Raw genomic sequence first — 20,373 nt, 5'->3', positions numbered from 1 at the left:
GGGTCTGTCTTGGAGCCAGCTGGTATTGGCTCTGTTGGGCATAGGGGAAGCTTCTAGCAGCTTCTTACAGAAGCCACCCCTGTAGCCCTCCCACCATTACCAAAACCTTGCCACACAAACCCAATACAGCTGGCAAAATCAGCAACTGCTGAGCTGGCTGTTGGTACCAACCTTGCTGTTAGTGGTGCCTGCCCACAAGATAAAGGCAAGTAACAGGTTTCCAGGTGCTATTGTTGGGCACATTTTGTGAGGAGATGGGATACAGTCAAAATGGCTGCGCCAACCTTGAGCCAACACTAGCTGAACCAGGTCCCTTGCAAGAAGTAAAAGGTTGCTTTTTTCTTAGATAAAACTTGATACCAGATAAACAGTACAATTAATCACTTTCTTTTCATCCAAATTCCCTCTAATAACTGGAAGAGATCTGTGATGCATCATTGCCACACCAATGTGTAACCCATCCTGAGAGCCTTTTCATAGTTGGTAAGTGAGTGCCATTGAGATTCATCTCTTTCTTCCTGTAAAGGAGACGTGTCATACCTCTGGGAAAAATATCTCTACTATTAACATTCCCACTCTCACCATTATGAGATACAGGATTGTTTGGCTCCATTGCTCCTTCCTGCTCATCCTGAGATGAATGCTCCTGTGCTGTTAGTGTTCTGATGTTGGATTCTGATCCAACTTCATGTGGGATCAAAAGAACATAGCCAAAACTGGAGGGAGGCATTGCAGTCTTTTACTGCAAGTCCTTGAGTCAGAAACCCCCCTTTGGCTCCTTTTGTAATGGTCTCAAATAGGAGAGATTTACTCTGAGAGCTGTCAAAGGCTGTATTTCTTTAGAATGGAATGTTGGATTTACTGTGATGACCAGAAGTCCTTCTAAGATTTTTTGTTCTTTTTTTTTTTTTTTTGAGAGAGAGAGAAGTCTGAACCTTTTTTATTTGCCTCTGAACAGTCACGATCTCCATTTTGCTTTTATTACAAAGCTTGTTCTCTTCCATTCTGTGACTTTGAACTGTGCAAGAGCTCAATAGCAAAATCTAGTATCTACATCTCCCATTTCTAGAAAGACAAGCCCTAAGAGTGATCCTGCAGTTCTTGTTCATCCCAGGCATTAGCAGAAAATGTTGAATGTTCCTCTTCAAAGCCAGGTGGTGCACAAGGTCTCCATCATGAGCAATTGTGGTTGATGTGCAACTTCCCTCTGATTCTCAGGCTTTGCTTCAGAGAAGGCTGACTGCCTGACTGGGCCTGACTGCCACAGCATGACAGGTTTGATCTGGTGCTTCCAAACACCTTCCTCCCTTTTTGGTATTCCATACTGACCCTTTTTGATTATTCATTGAAACCAAAAAGCTCCGTTCTTTATCTTGATTCTTGGCAAAGATCCTCAGTGGCATTTTTAGCCCGCTTCTTTCCTTTTACAGACAGAAACAAAAGAACACTTTCCTAATGGGAAGTAAATTTTGTGCTCAGAACTGCTTTTTTCATTGTAGTTCATGCTTTTTCAGGGTAAAGAGAATCTTGAGATGCATCTTGTACTTCTTTCAAGATGATTTTAAAGTTCTGTTTCAACTAAAACTATTTTTTCTATTTTTCTTCCAAAGCCTCATTTCTCTGGGTTAGACAGCCTTCATCCTTGCTGTCACGAGTTTTTTTCTTACTAATAGGACAAAACTTAATGATGATGTCAAAGGATGTTGAAAGTGCAAAAGCTATCATTAACTAGTGACTGTCAAAGTGCATAGCACATAGAACACTAACATATATGAGACTGTTCTGAGATAGCCAAAGGGAATCTCCTAATGCCAACTAAGTATAAAGTGACAGAGATCTAGAAATGTTAGTGGGTTTCTGGGAAGCTTGTCCATTCCACCGACCAACCATGTTGTCACCTGGAACATTATCTGTAACTTTACCTAATATTGTGCCATTCTATAGGAATTCAGAAATTATGCTGCATTTCCTACTTGAAACACTCCTGGTAAGGATAACTGTGTAGACTATGATTAAAACTAGAAAAAGGAGTTATTTACCACCTAGCGTAATACTTTGAAAAGAGTAAGTCACATGTATGGTCATTTCTTGCTCTCTTTCCCATAGTCTTGGTTTATTTCACTCTGCTTCTACAGCTGAAAGGAATTCAAAATGTTGCCAGCTGCATTCCACTTTAAATATATATAGACATATATGTCTGTGTGTGTTTATATATATCAATATCAGATGTTGTGCATTCAATCTTTGCTACACAGACAAATAATTATTTGAGTTCAAGTGATGGTGAATTTTGGATATTAGGAATTGTAAGTGTATGTAAGACCTGCCCATTCTGAATAACACAACTGCTTGTACATAATATTTCTCTATCTTTATTTCTTTGGGCAGAGGGGAGAAGTTTGGAGTGGAGGTATGCTGGATCTTGTATTTCCCAGCCTTGAAGGGTGTTCACTTATTTTGCAAAGATTTTGTTCCTTTTCACTCTGCAGTGTTTTCCTTCCTTTTTTTTTCAAAAAATCTAGGAACACGCCCATGGTGATTAGAAAAGATTTTCACTCTTGACATTAATATTTAGAATTTTAATTCCTCTTTTATGGCATTCTTTTTTACTATCTGCTTAAATAGTACTGTAAATTCATTGTCTACTTCAATGTCATTTTTACATTTTCTAATATTTCTTGCTGAGTCCTCTGCTGTATTTGTGTTTGCCAGTTCTGGCTATTCAGCTTTTCCTGTTCAAAGGCTTCTGACATATGCTGACTTAATGGCCAACTTTTCCCTCAGTTTGAACACATTTTTAATCACCTTATGAGGTATTTGTTAACTTTTGGTCTATTCATGGTGCTTACTTAGGAGTATAAATGTTCTTTCAGATTTGGATTTTTCATGTTCTATTTCCACTTTTGAAATACTGAAAGCTAATTCTATATACATTTTAATAAACAGGCCAGGATTACAGCAATATATGATGAGCTAGAGGAAAAACGAAAAGAGAAACTCAAGAAAAGAGTGGAAGATATGAAGAGGATAGAAGAGATTGAGACACAAGTAGCTTATCTAAAAACAAAATTTAAAAGAAATAATGATATATTTAAAGACAACCATGAGGTAAAAGTAGTACATTCTGGACCACTCACTAGCATATTTTTTGTCATTATTAGAGAAATATAAGAGGAAACAGAAGTCCATAGCTCAGAAGAGTCAGATTTTGCAGCTGTGCAGTTGTGCTTTGATAAAACATAACAAACCACAACATAATTCCAGCCTTATTTTTGACCTTTCTTGCTTTCTGTATTAGAAAAATCTTACTGTCTCTTTTAACTTGTGTGGTCTGTTTTCTTACAAAAGGGGAGACTCTTTAATACTTTCCTCTTTCCTTTGTACTTCTCTGCTTACTTACAAGCTGAAGGGAGTAACTAGTGTATAAGACTCCAGCCATGGCATGCTGGGGACCTTCTCTGCTTTCCTGCTTTATAGGTGATACTGATAAAAATGTTTTTCCTTCCTCTCATGAAAGGTCTGTTTTGTATAATAAGAAAAAAACCCCAGAAGATTTTTGTATTAAAAACAGTTTCTCAACCTACTTGAATTGACTTAATTAAGTACACTCTTCCAAGTAGAGCATTCCTACTGTTATACTATGGCATGTTTTGTTTGGCCCCTCTATAATCTTGAAAGAATGGCCAACGAGCCATTTTCCTCCAGTTGTCCAGTGATGACCTAGTAGCCTGTTCCCCATACCTGCAGGATATACTAGTGGTGTTAAACTTCCCTGAGGTTAAAACCTTGGGAAAATTTTGAGAGAAATAACCTTTTGTCCAGACCTGCTCAAAAGAGTAACAGGAATACTAACTAAACTTGTATGACTAAGAAACATTTATTTCATTATTACTTTCCTCTTTCAGATTTGGTGATTTTTTAGATCTTTGAAAGCTTTGGTTATATGAGTGCTACAACAGTGGTAATAGAGAGCAGAGGGCAAAGTGGACAATGTTATCTGAATAAATTAGTGTTTGAAAACAAGGTATTACAATGATGGATGCTTTTGAAAAATACCTGATAGTATGTGGATCAGTTGACTAGTAGTCCTACAAACATGAGACCTTAGCTAGGTAGACGATCATTTCCTTAAGCGATGCTGATAGTTCTATGTCCCCCTGCCACCTCAACAAACATCTGTAGAAACAGACCTTACTGCTCTGAAATGATGTGGAAATATTCAAAATCTGAACCATAGTTGAGTGGAAGATGTAATGTCTGTACATTATATTGAAGCAAAACCCTCAAGCAAAACCGTCAAATAGAACCATTCAGTCTTTCTTTTGCTGAACTGTTTGGAATGTAATTTATTCACAGATTTATTTATTTATTTTTAATTAAGAGCATTTCCATACCTTTGCTTTATCCTTCTTGTATGTCTTTTTCTTGAGCCCGTGCTTATTCCTTTTCTTCTTTTGGGAAATGGCTCTGAAAACAACTGGAAACATGGGAAAAATTTCAATTGTTTTTAGTCTTCTATCATGAGTGAAACAGCATTTGGCTTTCACACTGGTAATTGTACAAATCAGCAACACTGAAGTTGGGGGCTGTCCTTTTATCATTGTGCTTAAATTAAGCTTTGCGTACTACTCAAAGCCTTTGTTCTGTATTCCACCATGAAATATGTGCAAATCCTTGCAAACAAGTCCTTCCTTCTTTCTTGCCCCACACTGTATGAACAGGTGGGCATGCATTGTTCACTGTAATGAGCAATTTTACAATCTAGGGAAGGTATTTGAAGCTTCCCCTTTTTTTGGCAAAGGAAATAAGTGTCTAAGGGACCAGAATTGAAAATACAGCAATCAGTGTGAAAGAATTAATTATTTCTTAAGTGTGTGAAAGGAGAGCATTTCACTGGACCTTACTGCCAGAAAAGAAAAAGCAAAATGCCTTCATTTTTGTTTCCAAATCAATAGGAAACGAAACTAGCTATTGATGGTGTATGTCCAGAATTAAGGCAAGGAGTTTTCAATAAGCCAAATACTTATTATGGAACATTCTCACAATCAAGTAAGATCAACTTCTTTTAATCTATTCAGTTTAGATACAGGATTTTTATTTTTGCTCAAAGCCCAGATACAAGAATTTCTTCTGCTTCAGTGAGAAAGTTTTTGTTGCGAAATCAGTCTGTCGGTTTTTAGTTCTGTTATCCGACTACTAGTAAATAGCTTGTCATGGGAGATTGTCTTCTCCATGTTTTTTAGTGTTAATCTGTTTGAAGGGTTCTTGACATAGTCTGCATGTAGCAATGCTTAACCATTTTTGGAGGAGAGATGGAAGATGTTGAATAGTTTGAGTTCAGATAATGGATTATGTGATAGTTTATTTTTGATGCAGGTTTAATAAGTCAAATTGAAAAATTAAAAAAAAAAAAAAGATTCCTCTAATAGCTAATAGTATTTTCAAAACAAGGCATTAATGGCAGTGACTAATGTTGTTAGCCCTTCCCCAACTAAAACTAAGTAGAAACAATGTGACAAAGATCACATCATTAGTTTCCTGGAAACCCAGAGAGGTGTGGTGTACCTTATATATCATGGTCTACAGCTGTGTATTTGCTTCTGTTTTAAAAGCTTGGAAACAAGAGTTTGCGCAAGCAAATTTGTATGTGAATGATATGCAAAAGATATTGGTAATTTCAAGGAAGAACTTTCTCATTGATTAAAGGTTTAAATTATTGTTTCAGAATGGAAATATTAATACCTATTTTAATATTCTGTGTTATATAGTCCAAATGGAATGTAAAACTTTGAATAATATAACTCTTATACAATTTATATAAGCATATTTAGTAATGTAAAATTTTCCTTATTACATGTATTAATAATAATTTCTGCCATTTAATATTTGGTGCTCACACTAATGATGCAAATGAAATTAATACAATAGAGAAGAACTGTTTTTCTTGAGATGCTAATTAATAATAGAGTGGATTAATGAAAAATGTAAAAATGAGATATCCCAATTTTTTTTTCTTTCTTCTTATTATTCCTCTTGTTAGCTGTATTTTTCATGAGTTAGTGAGAACAAGTAATAAACATTTATTTTGCCCTTTATGCAAATTCCATGGAAGCTATTCCAAACATATATTTTGATTTCAGAACTTTATTTTTAAATTCATTGGCAGAAAGAAGCATGGGGAGCAGGGTAAGCAGTGATTTTTTGCTGTAAGATGATAAACACTATATGAAGTATCAGAGGTATTTTCTATTTTAAATGTGCATTTTTTTCATTCAAAGTGTAGAGTATATAAACCTACATGGCAGAAAAATGGGTATGGAAGGGAAAACAAAAATAAGCTTAAGAATGCTAACTGTTAGAGTATTTAATGACTAACATATTTTCTGATTTCTATAGAATGTAGGACAATAACTTTTGAATACTAACACATGTGTTTATACATAAACTCTCCAGAAGCTGTCCTATTTGGATCAGAGAGTACAAGAGCTAGATAAACAGCAGAAGCAAACTGAACAAAAACTGGAGCAAAAAAGAAATATTTTGCAGCAACAATTAAATGATATACAGGTGAATAGTTTAATGCTTGTATGGCTTTTTTGAAGTATGTTTAATCTCAAGGGTTAGGCTGTCATTTCTACACAGTTGCCTTGGAACTATATACATACATACAGTGTATGTACTATTTTCTGTCTCTTGCTTGAACTAACCTATGAGGTCCATAGCCTTGAGACAGCATAAAGTACAAAGCAGAATTGATATTGGGGTCATTGAAAAGTCCTTTGCTTTCTTCATTTGCTACACTGGCTCAGATTGCTTGAGGGGCTTTAGAAATGCAATGGAGAAAATCAATAAAGGACGAAAAAGATTCTAGTATAATAGGAAGTGCCTGCTGATTGCATGTTTGCTCAGCAGATGGCATCTTTTTGTAAATGATGGCTTATATCTGCTGTATCAGTTACTAAACTATATAATCCACCAAAGGGAATTATTGAATTTCATTACTGAACACTATGCTTTATATAAACACAGTTATAAACATTAGAAGAAACAAGCATTTTCTTTCTAAGATTCTGTTCATTTTTATTAATCTTTCACTTGCATATTGTGTAAACTTAAGTTAGATATCACAGCATCAAAGATGAGTCATACAGATTAAAGAAAAAAAAAGAGAAAAGCTTTCATGTTGTTCCGAGTAGCTTTCACGAATCTGGTAATTTCTATTGGAAAACTCGGAGACTTCCTATATATGACAGAATCTTAAATTAAGCATTGGGAAATTCACTGATTCACACAGGTTTCTAAATTTGGCAGGGAAGGCAGAGTTTATACATCCCTTTCTGTTAAAGGTTGTGCTCTACCAAACTGCAGGTTTACCAATAGATCTTAGAACATGTGGAAATGACTGATGAATCAGCATACAGATAATCAGTAATTCTACAATATTTTTCAGTGCATTTATTTCCTATACTTTTTAATTATTCTTTTTAATGCTGCCTAACTGTAAATAACTGTATCCATTAGTTACTTGAGCAATATTTGAGTTGGTGTTCTGGAGGATTATTAGAGGAGTATTCTGGGTAAGTGGAATAAAACAATGTACAGAGACTATTTTATGAGATCTGTAGAGCTCTGAACTGGTAACAATACTTGGATACATTAAAAGGTGCATTCTTAGAGCCTGATGCAGTTCCTTGATCGTAGCAATTGAAGTTTTGTAAACGGGGGGATTTATAAAAGGGGCTGTCTAATTTTTAACAATAACTCCTATTTCTAGCTGTGCAGGGTCACACTATATGATTCTGTTAATCATGTCATATTGTTTTTAAGGAAAAGTTATTTAAAGTTACATTCAGAGATTCTAGTGCTCTCCCATGATTAAGACATTAGCTTGTTTAAAACTTGTCTAGTATGTAGCTTAAATGATGTTATGGAAGAAATGGCTATGATTCCGTAGTATTCTTAGTACAGGAGTAATATAGAATCTCCAACTTCCAACTGATCAAGCAATTCACTCAGTCCTTCATAGTTCACCTATTTTAGGACAAGATGAATCACACCCTGGCATCTTCTGCATGTCACTATTGAATCTGAAGTGACTTAGTTTGGTCTACTGACATTTAAATGTCTAAAAGATAGATAACTAGATAAAAGCATATGAACTCTACCCCATAATACAACAGTAGTCTTGTTCAGCAACTAAGAAGAATGAAGAATACTGTTCATGTATTGGAAAGCTGAATGACCAAGTGCCAAGGGACTCATTCAACTTAGGCAGGACACTGGACTTTTATCCACTATAGCAAGCCATAAGGAGCAGATATTCAATCTATCAGTATTTGGATCACAGAATGCAGAGTATCTCACCATTTTTAGGGTGGGTTTTTTTTGTTCTAAAACTTGATTGCAAATTCTCTGTCTTCTGTAATAGGTACCAGATTGCATTGACTCAATGGTTAGCATCCCATAAGCTTGGAAGCCAACATTTTCAGGTTTTATCTGTCTTGGTTAAAAAGTCATTAAAAAAAGTGCAGGAAGTCAAAGCGACAAAATTCTTCTTCATTGGCAGTTTTGTTCTAACCTAGCTCATATGTGAACCTGACTCTTTGGCAAAAAACATGTCATGGCTTCTTTGTGTACATATTTATATCTGGCCCTGATATCTTAATCATCTCAGATTTCATTATTTTTAAAGTTTAAGGCCAGGACAGATCATACAGACATCCTGTATATCACATGCTATCACATTTCTCCAAGTTTTCCTGGTACTGAGCCTAAAACTAATATGATATTTCCTCAGAGGTTTGAGACTCTCTATAGGCAGTTCAGCTGCAAAGGGATTTGCATTAATTACCATACCTTCATTTTTTTTCTAATGATTCTATGTTACTGCAAGAAACCTGAAATTTCCATCTAATCCTATATAGATCCATATTACACTTTTACAAAGTTCAGAGGCCTTAAAAATGTCATGTTCTTGTGGTACATTGCACACCTTCATATCTGTGCTAACATCTGTTACAAAAGCTTTGATTCCTCAGTTTTTTTACAGCTACCTTTTAGGTATACCTCTAAGAAGCACTTCTCTCATAAGGAAAAAGATCATTGGCCTATGCATCAGGCTACTGCTTCAGAAAAATGAGGCAGTATCTAAAGAAGAAATTTTTGAAATACTGATCTTTATTTAAATACTGTGATGCATTCTTTGTCTACTGAATTGTGAGGTCTTGAAATTTGGTATTTATACATGTGTGCACTTAAATTATCTTTGTATATGTGTATATATGTATATATAAGGATAATCAAAAGGTATTTTTCTCCCTCTTAATTTAACCCATTTACATATCTGCTTACAGCCCATTAGTATGGGTTACAAAATCTAATGCAGCAAGACCACTTTAGAAGTATCATCCAAACAGAAGACTCCCACCTGTTCATTACTATTGAACTGCTACAGTGCTTTATGTTTACCTTTTTCATTGTGGCAAAGCTGCAGCTTTGTTTACCAGATACTGTTGGTCTTGAAAGTAAAGTTTGCTTGTGTCATGAATCTTTACATTTTCGGGGTCCTGTGACTGTCAGTCACTTTTGGTATGAAAAAGATGATACTTCAATTTAATCTCTCTTCTGTAGAATAAAGTGAAAACACTTTTTAATTTAAAGGTTTTCAGCAGCATCTCTTTGAGTTGTGTACTTGTAGCTGAGGAAAATAGGCAGGAGTTCAGGAGTCATTATCTGTGCTTTAATCCTCCACTGTCTGCAGCACAGGACAACTATGTTATAAAAGACTTGACATCTAAAAGAGGGCAACTTTCTATTTAGGCAACTAAATGAAGAACACCAGTTTTCAGAGATAATGATTAAGCCATATTCTCCCTGGAGAATGGCAACTAAAAATACTGGTTTTTCCTGAAAGTCAAGTTTTTGAGGTATCTGCCTAAAACAGTATTACATTTTGGAAGTACTTTGATGGTCCAGCAATAAAAGCTGCCAGTTAAGACACTGACTCTGCATACGCTGAAATAAATAGGCCCAGACTTAGATCATATGCAAAAATTGTTACTTTTCACTGTCATTAATAAAGTTTTTGCTGTGCAAGTCAGTGCTTATTTCCAAAACTTTTGCGTATGGGAGCAAAAATAAAAGAGGATATGTATTTTATGAAGATGGTGGCCTACAAACATGCATACATCCATATACAACATAGGCAACTGTAAAAATACAAGTGCCATAATAAAATTTGTGGATGTACAGTAGAAGAATTGTGCAACAAGTCAGAGAACTATAACTGGATGTGTAAAGCCGTGCTCTTACAGAAATGCAGTTCTTCCAGTTGCACTAAGTGCTTCAACTGCCCCCTCTAAAAGAAGTTCTCTTTATTTGGGTATACAATTTCGTGAATTGTTGCCCATAATCATGTGCTTAAAATACAGTATTTGAAAATCTAGCCCTGCCTAATTTACATGCTATGTATTTTTTTTTAATTCTCAGGAAAAAACTTCATTTGTTTCCAGTCAAATTGCTGAAAACTCCCACACTATGGAAAATTTAAAAAAAGGACTTAAAGAATTAAATGAATTATGGAACATGAAGCAAATAGGGATGGAAAATACAGAAAAATCTGTCACTGATTTGCAGTAAGACCTAACTATTCTATGAATTTTAAAGGATAGTTTATTAGTTTTACTAAAGTAATTTATTAATTCTGCTTTATTACTATTACTAAAGAATAGTTTTATTATTTTACAGTATTATTTCTAGGAAATATAATGTACTTTTCATCAATAATTTGAGAGTATTTTTGTCTGATCACTGCTTGTAGTTTTAATGCATCTGTAGAAGTTATTAATGATAAATTGTCTGCCTACCAAATTGAATTTTGGGCATCAGAATTACTTTCAGAAATCTGATAATATTCATGGTCAGTTGCATCCTTAATTAATGGAGGATTCTACGCACTCTGTGTTTTCTCTGGTTTAAGAAGTGTGGACCTACACTTACTGTGACTGATGAGACCTGAAAATAGTCTCAAAGGGCTCTATCCAACTGATAATGCAGGCTGCCTTCTAGGCCATGCAAGCCTTGGAGGGCTGTATATGCTGATTGCGCAGCAGGCTTACTCTTCAAGGATAAAGGTGAACCTGCTGTGCAATGTCAAAGAGAAAGCAGCTTGGATTGTTGAATTGTACAGGATGACTAAATAGTGAAAAAGTGATCCTTGCATCATTATACTACAGCTCCCTTTCTGTGATCTCATTCACTTAGGTACTGTTGGTCTTGAAAGATCTTTGAGAGATTATTCCTTGAAATTATTGACTGGGGAAAACCACGTATTTTTCTATGTAATTTTTTTAGCTGAATATGTGGTACTGGATATGGGGTTTTTCCAACTCTTGATTCAAACAGAATGATTCAGAGGGACCCAATGTGCAGTGGAACTTACTGGACTTCAAGAACGGAAGGCATCTTTCCATGACTGAAAATCTCTTCTGGTTTTCCACAGCTCTGTAGCCAGCAGTCAGTAGTTTCATATCACTGATACGTTATATTCAGACTCAGAGAAGAAAGGGATAATATCAACACAAAGTGGCACTGAAAGTTCATTCCAGCAATTCATTGTTTCTATATAGCTAAGAAGTCTGTTTCTCTTTCAAAGAGGAATTTTCTTGCAAATTCTCCAACTTCTAAATCTAAAATAGATAGTAATGAAAACTTTGCATTTTTCTTGAGAACCTGCTTTTAGAGATTCCACCTAATAGAATGAACTGTAAAGTCAAAAAAAGTCCAAAAAACCCCCTCAGACTTCTAAATTATGCATCCAAAATGGCTAGTATTCCTTTTTGTCATTCTCTGAACACCGAAGATGCAGCACAAGGGAATTTCTCCATCATGTGACTTGCTGAAAACTGGCAGCATGCTGGTTAGCCTTCCGGTTATCAGAGCACTCAGACTCTCCGTGCTTGAGGGGCAAAGGAGAAGAAGAGTTTGGGGTTGTTGGTGTTTTTTCATTGCTTACTGCTTCTCATTAGTGAAGATTATGGTGACAATATTCAGAAACAAATTTTCTTCCAGGCTCATCTACCTTCTTCTATTAATGTTTCCAATAATCTGACATGTCATGTGGCATTTCATCAGTCTATCTTAAGAAAGTCTGCTCTAGCCATTTCCTGTTATATTTTGTATTATATCAAAATATGTTCAATATCAAATGTGCTTATCTATTTGAAATGATCTTTCCTCTTTTTGTAAGAGTGCTGATACCTGCCTGACTTGATAGAAAAACTGGGAATAAAAATTAAACTGCTTTTACTTTTACTCTTGGCTATTATTTCCATTTTTTTTGGCACATCATCCGGCTAATTCTAGCCTGATCTGGTGGAGAAACTTGAGGTAAAGGAGTCCCTACTTCTGCTTTCAGTCTTCGCTGTTGTCCTTTTGTAGATACTTCCTAGCATCTTTCTCTGAATAACACTTCCGTGACTTATTGCTTACCATTAATGCAATAAAAAGACTAAATAATAGCTATTAGAGTGAAAAAGAAATATTGACACAATGTTATCAAAATAACAGTAATTTGAAATAAATACTTCTTCCACGATAAATTTGACTACAAAACTGAGGTCTACTGCAAAATTTAGCCTAACCTGATAAAATTACATGCCACAGGTATCCCATCTAGAAAGTGTCTTATACCAATGAGTTTTGAGAAATTGTTTTCACACCCTTGGAAGACATAAAGACATGTCTTCACATCTGAAGTTAAGAAGGAACGTGAAATACATTCACTCAATTTTTTTTATCTCAGTGGAGTTTTTTGCTAATTAAATTGAAAGGATGATGTGCAAATCTTGTAAACTTAAGGTTTGTGTGAGAAGCATCCTTGCTTGTATTGGAGCCCTCACCATTTATATGCATCAGTTCCCATATGGTGTGCCTACCTCCAGTGAGAAGGAAATAAGGGCAGGAAGCAAGTTAAGGGGATGTACTGGAGATTAGGAAGGCTGGAAGGGTTTTCAGTGGAAAGGAATTGTAGGTAATTTCTGATGGATCCCTTAGCCCCTCTTTAGAAAGGTTTTTGTAGACACTGATTCAGAGGAGGCCTTAGATGCTTTAATTTTCTGCAAAGGGGATTGTTGTTCTGCAGAGAGTATCAGAAGAGACTGTGAGGAGGATCTTGTGACCTCCAGAATTTAGAACTAAATTCCAAAACTCCTAAATACATCTGTTCTGTGAAGTATCAGCTAATCAATAAGAAACATAACAGCTTATTATTGGTCCCAGCTGTTCCTAGCTTGACAGCATAGATGGCTCCTGAGCCATCAGCATAATCTTTACATGACAGATTTTTCCCTTTCTCAGACTGTTTGATTTGTTTTAAAATAAAAAAAATTAGTGTTACAGTAACATTGAGTTTACACGGCAAAACCTTAGAATTAGAAAAAGTAGACTTAAACTTGTCTCTTGAGTTTCCTTTTTTGTGTGCACATTGTGATACAGTCTTTATTATGCAGCCAACTGTTACATTACCTACAAGGCTCTAGTTTAGGTTATCTTGCAGAAAATCAGTTTGAAATAATTTTTTTTCTTTTTTTTTTAATTTCTTCTGTCTAAAAGTAACAGAAATACAGACCCTGGGGGAACAGAATGTTAGTAGAGTGAAAATCTCTGAAAATTGCTTACTTTACATATTTCATATGTACAGGTTAAAGAAACCATACTAGGTATGGGCAGAGAAAAAGATGAAGTATTAGAGAAATGGTGTGAAGGTCCCACTTCCAGTCTCAATAAATAATAAAAAAGTGGTCACCCAATATGGCACTGGTCATGGGCTCATTCTGTGTCTCAGAATATCATTATTCGAGCAGATACTTTACATGTGGGAGTGAACCAGTCCATTCTCTAAAAAGTTGTTTTAAAAATGCAAGCTGTTTTTTAAAATTGTGAGAGTTATGTACCTCAATAGACTCATTGGATATGGATTGATAGGCACAGTGTCTTTAAGTGGTCTGAACATTCATGATAAGCTCCATCATATAGCTCTTTGTTTTTTTAAAGGGTATCATTATTTGCAATAAGACATTATTTTATCCATTATGAAATTAAACATTAAACCTGTAAGTAAAGACTAAAAAACAGTATAACAGAATACTTCATTGAATATTTTTTTTCTTTTGAAGGAAAATTTTAAGTGGTGTGATGTTTAAGCAGCAAAATGTTCAGATAGTATTTAATCATCTCCAAGATGAACTAGTGGAATATGAGAAAAGGTTAAAGCAGGAAGAAAAAACATATAGAGAATTACTACAGATTAGAAAGAAAAACCTGAAAGATTCCAAAGTGAGTATTATCAAAGCTGGGTTTCTTTATGTAAGAAGTGAAACAATTGTTTGGTTAGTTCTGGCTATTTTTATGTCTAAAAAGGATATCAGTTTTATCAAAAGTTTGAAATAAGTAGTATCTTCTTGTCCATATGCAAGTATTTCTAATTAAATAAATTACTATTTTTCTGCAGTAGACTTCTTTGTTTCTGTGAATAAAGAAGTAATTCTAGGAAAATTTTAAAGGTTTTCATTTGCTTTGGCACTTCTAATTTTTCATTAGTGCTTAGGGCTGTTGTATACTTCCCTGTTTTCTTTTGCTTTGATTTGTGGATACCTCTGGGAAAGAAAAGACAAGACACCACTTCTGCTAACTTGAAAAATCTTTTCCTCCTTTTCACCAAGTTCTCAGTAACAAATAAATCTCAGATAATTTTGACTAAGATCAGCATCAATAAGTTTCCATTCCTTTTTAATCATTTAAGTACAAGAATAGTGCTCAGTGCATGCAATCTTCATCATAGTGCAGCAGTCAGACTTTGGTTTTTTGTATAAAGCTGTTTCTGAACTGTTAGGATTTACTCCTTAACCAGACCCTCATCTGGATCTTAGATGCTGTGGTTGATACCAGGCAGATGGGAGCCAGAGTCTGTGTAGATGTAACTGAGGAATCAAAGCTATCTGAAACAGAATTCTAAAATACACAGTGGTAATAACCACAATTCTCTAAGTTCTTCTCTGTATTATTTTAATATTTAAACTTTTTTCCTTAAGAAAATGGATAATTGCCTAATACTTCATGTATAATTTTCTTTGTTTTTACATGAAAATGATAACATTAAAATGTTTCTCCTTTGGGGAGACATTCTGAGATTAAGATTTTTGCAATTGTAGCTGTGTTAAAAATAATGAAAATATTCCACTTTTGGTCTTGTGTTCTTTATTTTTATGTCCATCATATACTGTTCTCAGCTTAGAATAGTTTAGATAAACTACTCAATTACATTCTCTTTAGTATTCATTTTTACTTCCTATTTCCAATGTGTTAATTAATGTTTTTGTTTGTTTTCACAAAATCTGTACTGATCAGGATATGAAAGAAAGGGAAATAGCAACAAAACCCCCATATTTCTTAAAAAATAGAAATTGCTCCTTTATTAATTTTTACAGGGATACTAGTCCTTTCAAAATACCATATTTGGATCCTTTGTTGTGTTAAATTAATTCTGAGGTCAAAAATACTTGCCAGGATGTTGACTTGCTCATCATTGCCTTAACTTCAAAAATAACTGTAAGGATGATTTGGTGAAGTACCTTTCTTATCTCCTTCTCTAGGACATCAAGATTTGTTTTTTCTAACTTGCCCTGTTTCATCCTGTCTCGTCTCTTCTCCCATCTCTTTTACACATTGAGTTATGGGTATTGCTTGAAGTACAGAGCTCTTAACAGTATTTTGTTACTAAATTAATGTTGGAGTTATGAGATTATGCCAAGCTTTTGGTGGTTAAATATAAGTGGAAATATTACGCTGCATGCTTGAGAGCCTGTTTTAGTTTTTACTGGAACACATTGCTGGTCTCTGTGATGACAACTCTCCATCTAGGCTTACAGCTGGAATGGAGGCTCACACTGTCACCCTTTTAATGTTACCTTGTTATTGCCTAGTCATTTTTATGTCATTCTTTGCTATTTTTATGGAAAAAACAGATAAAAGCATTTATTCATGTCTATAAAATCCCAAACCCCACTGATCCATTTGAAAACTTTTTAAAAAAATAAGAAATTAAAAATAGAATATCTCCTGACTGTTTATATTACATCAGAAAGTTCTTTTTCTCTACCTCCTCACATGGAGTTCATTTACTCTATTTTTCTGACTAGTCAGGAAAGACTAAACTGGTGGTAACAACACCAGCAAAGCCAAATATTCCTTCAGTACCTTATGGAAAATAACAAAAAAATTCAGCAGTGTCTTCAGTTTACTACCCAGCAGAAATGAGCAGAAGGCCAAGTACCAGTGGGTGGAGAAAGTTTCTGAGGACATTGGAACTAGGATTTACAGGCAGGCTCTTCAAGGAGGCTAGCTGTGATTTGTGGAAGTTGCGCCATGGCTTTTAGAAGGATGACCAGTGTGGGTCTCTGGAAAAGATCACTTGGACAGCTTTCAGAAGTTTTTCCTGACAGTAAACATTCAAATCATCTATCTTGCTCTGGTATTGAATGATAAAGATAAATTTTCTCCTTTAATTGGGGTTGAATGAAAAAGCATTTAAGTTCTGATTTTTGAATTTCACAATTTCCGCAACAGTCCTGACTTCAGGTAATGTGGTACAATGATTATGAGGCTTTGTCCCCCAGGTCTGGAGGTGAAACCTGGTTTACTGAAGTAGTAATGGTGCATACATGTCAGCCCAGTTTTCACAGTCTTTGCTTCTCTGAGTCTGAAGCTGGGTGAGACCATTCAACCCTCAATTGATAGATAATTCAATAGGAATAGATTAAGCATATTTTTAAGGTAAGAGATGAGTGGCTGAAAAAGTAGTCCTCACAGGATTAACACCCATGGGGAGAAAACAATAAAAAAGCAATGCCCTAAATTCTGGAGTACAGAGTGATGCCGTGAAAAAGTACAGGGAGCTGTTCAAGAGGTTCTGATCTAGGGTTTCTAGAGATTCTAGTGAGATATTGAGAACTGCCTGTCTTGGTAATTGAAAAAATTATAATACTTTGTTCCAAGTTTCATGAAGTACAAAAACTAAAAGGGGATGTTTCCTATACAGGCTCTGAATATGTATGGTAATGTCATACGTATTCTTAGCTAAGGTGAAAACAAAACCTCAAGCAACTCAACATAAGTTGTATCTTTTAGTTTGGGAGAAGTGCTGTTAGATACTTTGGTTGATTCAGGGCCAGATTTAAGCAGGAAAACAAACTCTTGACTCTGAAAATGGAAAGTTAATTCATAGTTCCTTCTACTTAAGGAGAAACGCAGATGTACATGTTGATACAAAAAGCTAGAGGTGCACAGCTAGCAGTACAGTTTGGAGATTAGAATTACCAATCATCCTCATTATCTCATTTTTAAGATGGACAGGTATGAGACATTACACCTTATGCAGAAAAGAATGATGCAGTAATAAATGAAAGACCAGTGAGATTGAAAATCCCAGCCTGAGATCTATGAAGAGGTCCAGTAAAATGTCCTTTTTGCGGTGACTTGTAGATTTTGTGAGGGTGAGTAAAAGCCAGTAAGTGAGAACAAGAGGAAGGAAAAACTTTTTGCCAAGAAAAAAAGGTTTGAATAGTTTGACAGGAAGTGGATAGTGAGTGATGTCTTTATTCAAGCAAGAGGTCCCTCTCTCCTGAAGGCTAGATGGAACTGTTAAATCCACAAAGGAGATTAAACAATCTCTTATCAAGAGATAAACTGGCCAGAAACTAGGTGAGAAATTTGGTGAGAAATCTAGGGACCCTTGTTGTCAGCATCGTGAAGGGAAATGGAGTTGAAGAATGAAGGGGAATGGAGTTGAAGAATGGTCCTGATGTGGGAGAATCCGCATAAGAAGCTGGTGGCTTCAGCACAGGTCCAGACAGAAAAAGAAATTTTGTGGGGCAATTCTTGTGGTGCACTGAGGGATAGAAACTGTCTATTCATGATCAGGACCAAACTGGTTGCTCTTGAGGAGCACACATTGTGTGATTTGGCTGGAGAGCTGAATCACTGATTTGCAGACCTTCTAGATTCTGTCTTCTCACAGGAGAAAGGGCTGCCAAGTGATAAGACTATGACACATGAATGTAACAAATGTCACAGCTAAGTACAAGGTGTGACTTTTGTTTTACTAACATGCATGCTACTAAATGGCAAAATTTACATGTATAATGATGAAGTTATACCTTATAGGCATATTTTATTACTGTGCTATTTGTAACTACTCTCATAGCATCTCATTACCTTATGTTCTACAGAGACAGTACAGTCCCCAAACTATCATATTGCCATTTGGTTCAGTGCTGATATGTGCTGTATTAAACACACAGATAAGAATTCTTTGACATAACAATTCATAATGAGTGTTGGATCACGTTCAGAATGATTATGTTGTGCCATGTTTTCTTAACCTCAAAACAAGACTGCTTGCTCTTATTTTCTGCTGCTAATGTGATTATTGTACTTTCAATTAAAGTAACTGTAAAAATGATTACTGTGATTTTTGAAGGCTGAGCAAGACATTTTGAATGACCAAAACTCTCTTGAAATGTGAAAATTTGTCCTCATTAGTGTTTGCTATTGGACACATGATAATATATTTCTGAAGTGCAGATGTATAAATCTTTAAATTCAGACATCTTTATATACTTTTGTATATACATCTCTATGTACTTTTGATAAACACATTGAATGCTGTTACCCAAAGCATTAACAGATGTACTGATACTTTGACTTTCTCTTTGCTTTGAAATAGTAGCCATAATGTAACTTCCTAATTCTATTAATTAACATTAGTCTTCTGCTAAAAACCCCTTACCTCCCAATGTTTCTAGATTTCCTATGAATTTATTTGACTGTTGCATGATACTGAAAAGAAGGTAGTAATAAATCGATATTTCTTTAGCATTGTACCTTAGAACTGCACCAAGTTCAGCAATGTTTCATCTAAAACTGAATGAGAATTTCTCAGATATTTAAAAGGGCATTTGGAAGTTCCTTTAATGGAATCACAATATGGTTTCCTTATCACAATGCAGAAAGGTTAAAAATTTTTACTTTATATTTTATAGATACTAAAATAAGTTTTGAATCAGTTACTATTAAAAAAAAGTTTAGTCTGCAGATGTTTAATCAGAATGTTTTTACCTTAACTTAAATGTTTTTCATGTTAAAACAAATCAGCAAGGTCTTATGAGCACTTTCTTTTTTGTAGAAAAGCGTTTTCCATCTGGGGAATGATATATCAGAAAATCCGTGTCCAGTTCTAACAGCTAGTCATGATATGTTGTTTCATCAGATATTGAGACTATTACTAATGAAATCATCTACAAAATGCCATATTTCAGAAGGGATTGTTATAGAAATATGATAATATACTGCTGAAAGCTGAATTAAGAAATAGGGAAAAACAAAGTTAGATCCAGGGGACTGTTTATCATCATGGTATTAGGTAAAATCCACTGGGTGTCTTTTATCATTTACTATTCATCTATTTAGCTTATCTTTTCTTCTAGTCATTCTTTTCAGTCTTGCTGCACTAATACCTTCAGAGCAGTTTCCATCTCTTACTTTCAAAAAATACTGTTAATCAATATTAATGTTGCTGAAGAGCTTTGTTACAGCATAGCCATGTAAACACAATAGTTATATTTGAAGATATATGACAAAAGAGGATTTTTTTAAAAGCTAGAGAGCCGTTGCTCCCTTTAGGCTATTTTGTGTGTGTGCAGGGTAAGGATAACAAATAGTCTGGCTATAAAATTGTCTTTAATTAGTTGACTCAGTGGCTTCCAACAGTGTGCTACACTGGTATGTGGGACTCCCATGTTACAAGATAGACTTCTGACTCTTACTCCATGCTCCTGGGTAGTCTTAGCTTATCGACTTACATGCTGTCCTGTGGGAAGTGCTGGCAGTATTACCCAAATAACCATCCCACTGATTTTATTGGCTCATAGGGAAGTCATATACCTTCCCTTCTGAGGAATATGCATAGCTAGAGGTTGGGTGCCATGACGGTAATAATACTCTGAGTGAAAATCAAAAAGTGGAAGGTTAATAGAGATTTTAAAGGTTAGTTCTATATATCTTCATTGAAAAACACGCCATATGCATAATAATTAAAAGCAAATTAACCCTCACTGTATTTTAAACAGCATCAATGAGAACTATTGTAATGGTCTAATTTTTTTTTTTAAATTAAAACAATTATTAATTTTTCTTTCTACAAACACAAAGGCTCTTCCTAACATTGCAAACCAGTTTTGATTATAATTTCTTCACTCATAATATTTCAAAAATAGTTTGATTTTTGCCAAGGGTGCTGTTCTAATTTGGAAGAAATTA

General features: G+C 35.0%; 2 protein-coding genes across 5 annotated transcripts in view; both read left to right on the top strand.

Annotated features, from left to right (window-relative positions):
• Positions 1 to 20,373, top strand: part of LOC138684735 (coiled-coil domain-containing protein 178-like) — a 191,902-nt gene that overhangs the window by 52,870 nt on the left and 118,659 nt on the right. The window lies entirely within an intron of this gene.
• Positions 1,645 to 15,013, top strand: LOC138684882 (coiled-coil domain-containing protein 178-like). The gene is made up of 7 exons (XM_069780364.1): positions 1,645 to 1,845; positions 2,389 to 2,410; positions 2,947 to 3,108; positions 6,454 to 6,567; positions 10,489 to 10,634; positions 14,175 to 14,334; positions 14,891 to 15,013. The coding sequence occupies exons 3-7, from the start codon at positions 3,019 to 3,021 to the stop codon at positions 15,011 to 15,013; spliced, it is 633 nt and encodes a 210-aa protein (XP_069636465.1). The 5' UTR covers positions 1,645 to 1,845; positions 2,389 to 2,410; positions 2,947 to 3,018.

This window comes from Haliaeetus albicilla, chromosome 3 (assembly GCF_947461875.1).
Source record: "Haliaeetus albicilla chromosome 3, bHalAlb1.1, whole genome shotgun sequence".
NCBI lineage: Eukaryota > Metazoa > Chordata > Aves > Accipitriformes > Accipitridae > Haliaeetus > Haliaeetus albicilla.
This window is presented reverse-complemented; position numbering and strand designations above follow the sequence as displayed.

Excerpts from the sequence above, each read along its gene's own strand:
- LOC138684882 (XM_069780364.1), top strand. The coding sequence starts at position 3,019 with ATGAAGAGGATAGAAGAGATTGAGACACAAGTAGCTTATCTAAAAACA. Across the intron at positions 6,568-10,488 it reads AACAATTAAATGATATACAG|GAAAAAACTTCATTTGTTTC; the intron begins GTGAATAGTTTA and ends TTTAATTCTCAG. Across the intron at positions 14,335-14,890 it reads AAAACCTGAAAGATTCCAAA|GATTTACTCCTTAACCAGAC; the intron begins GTGAGTATTATC and ends CTGAACTGTTAG.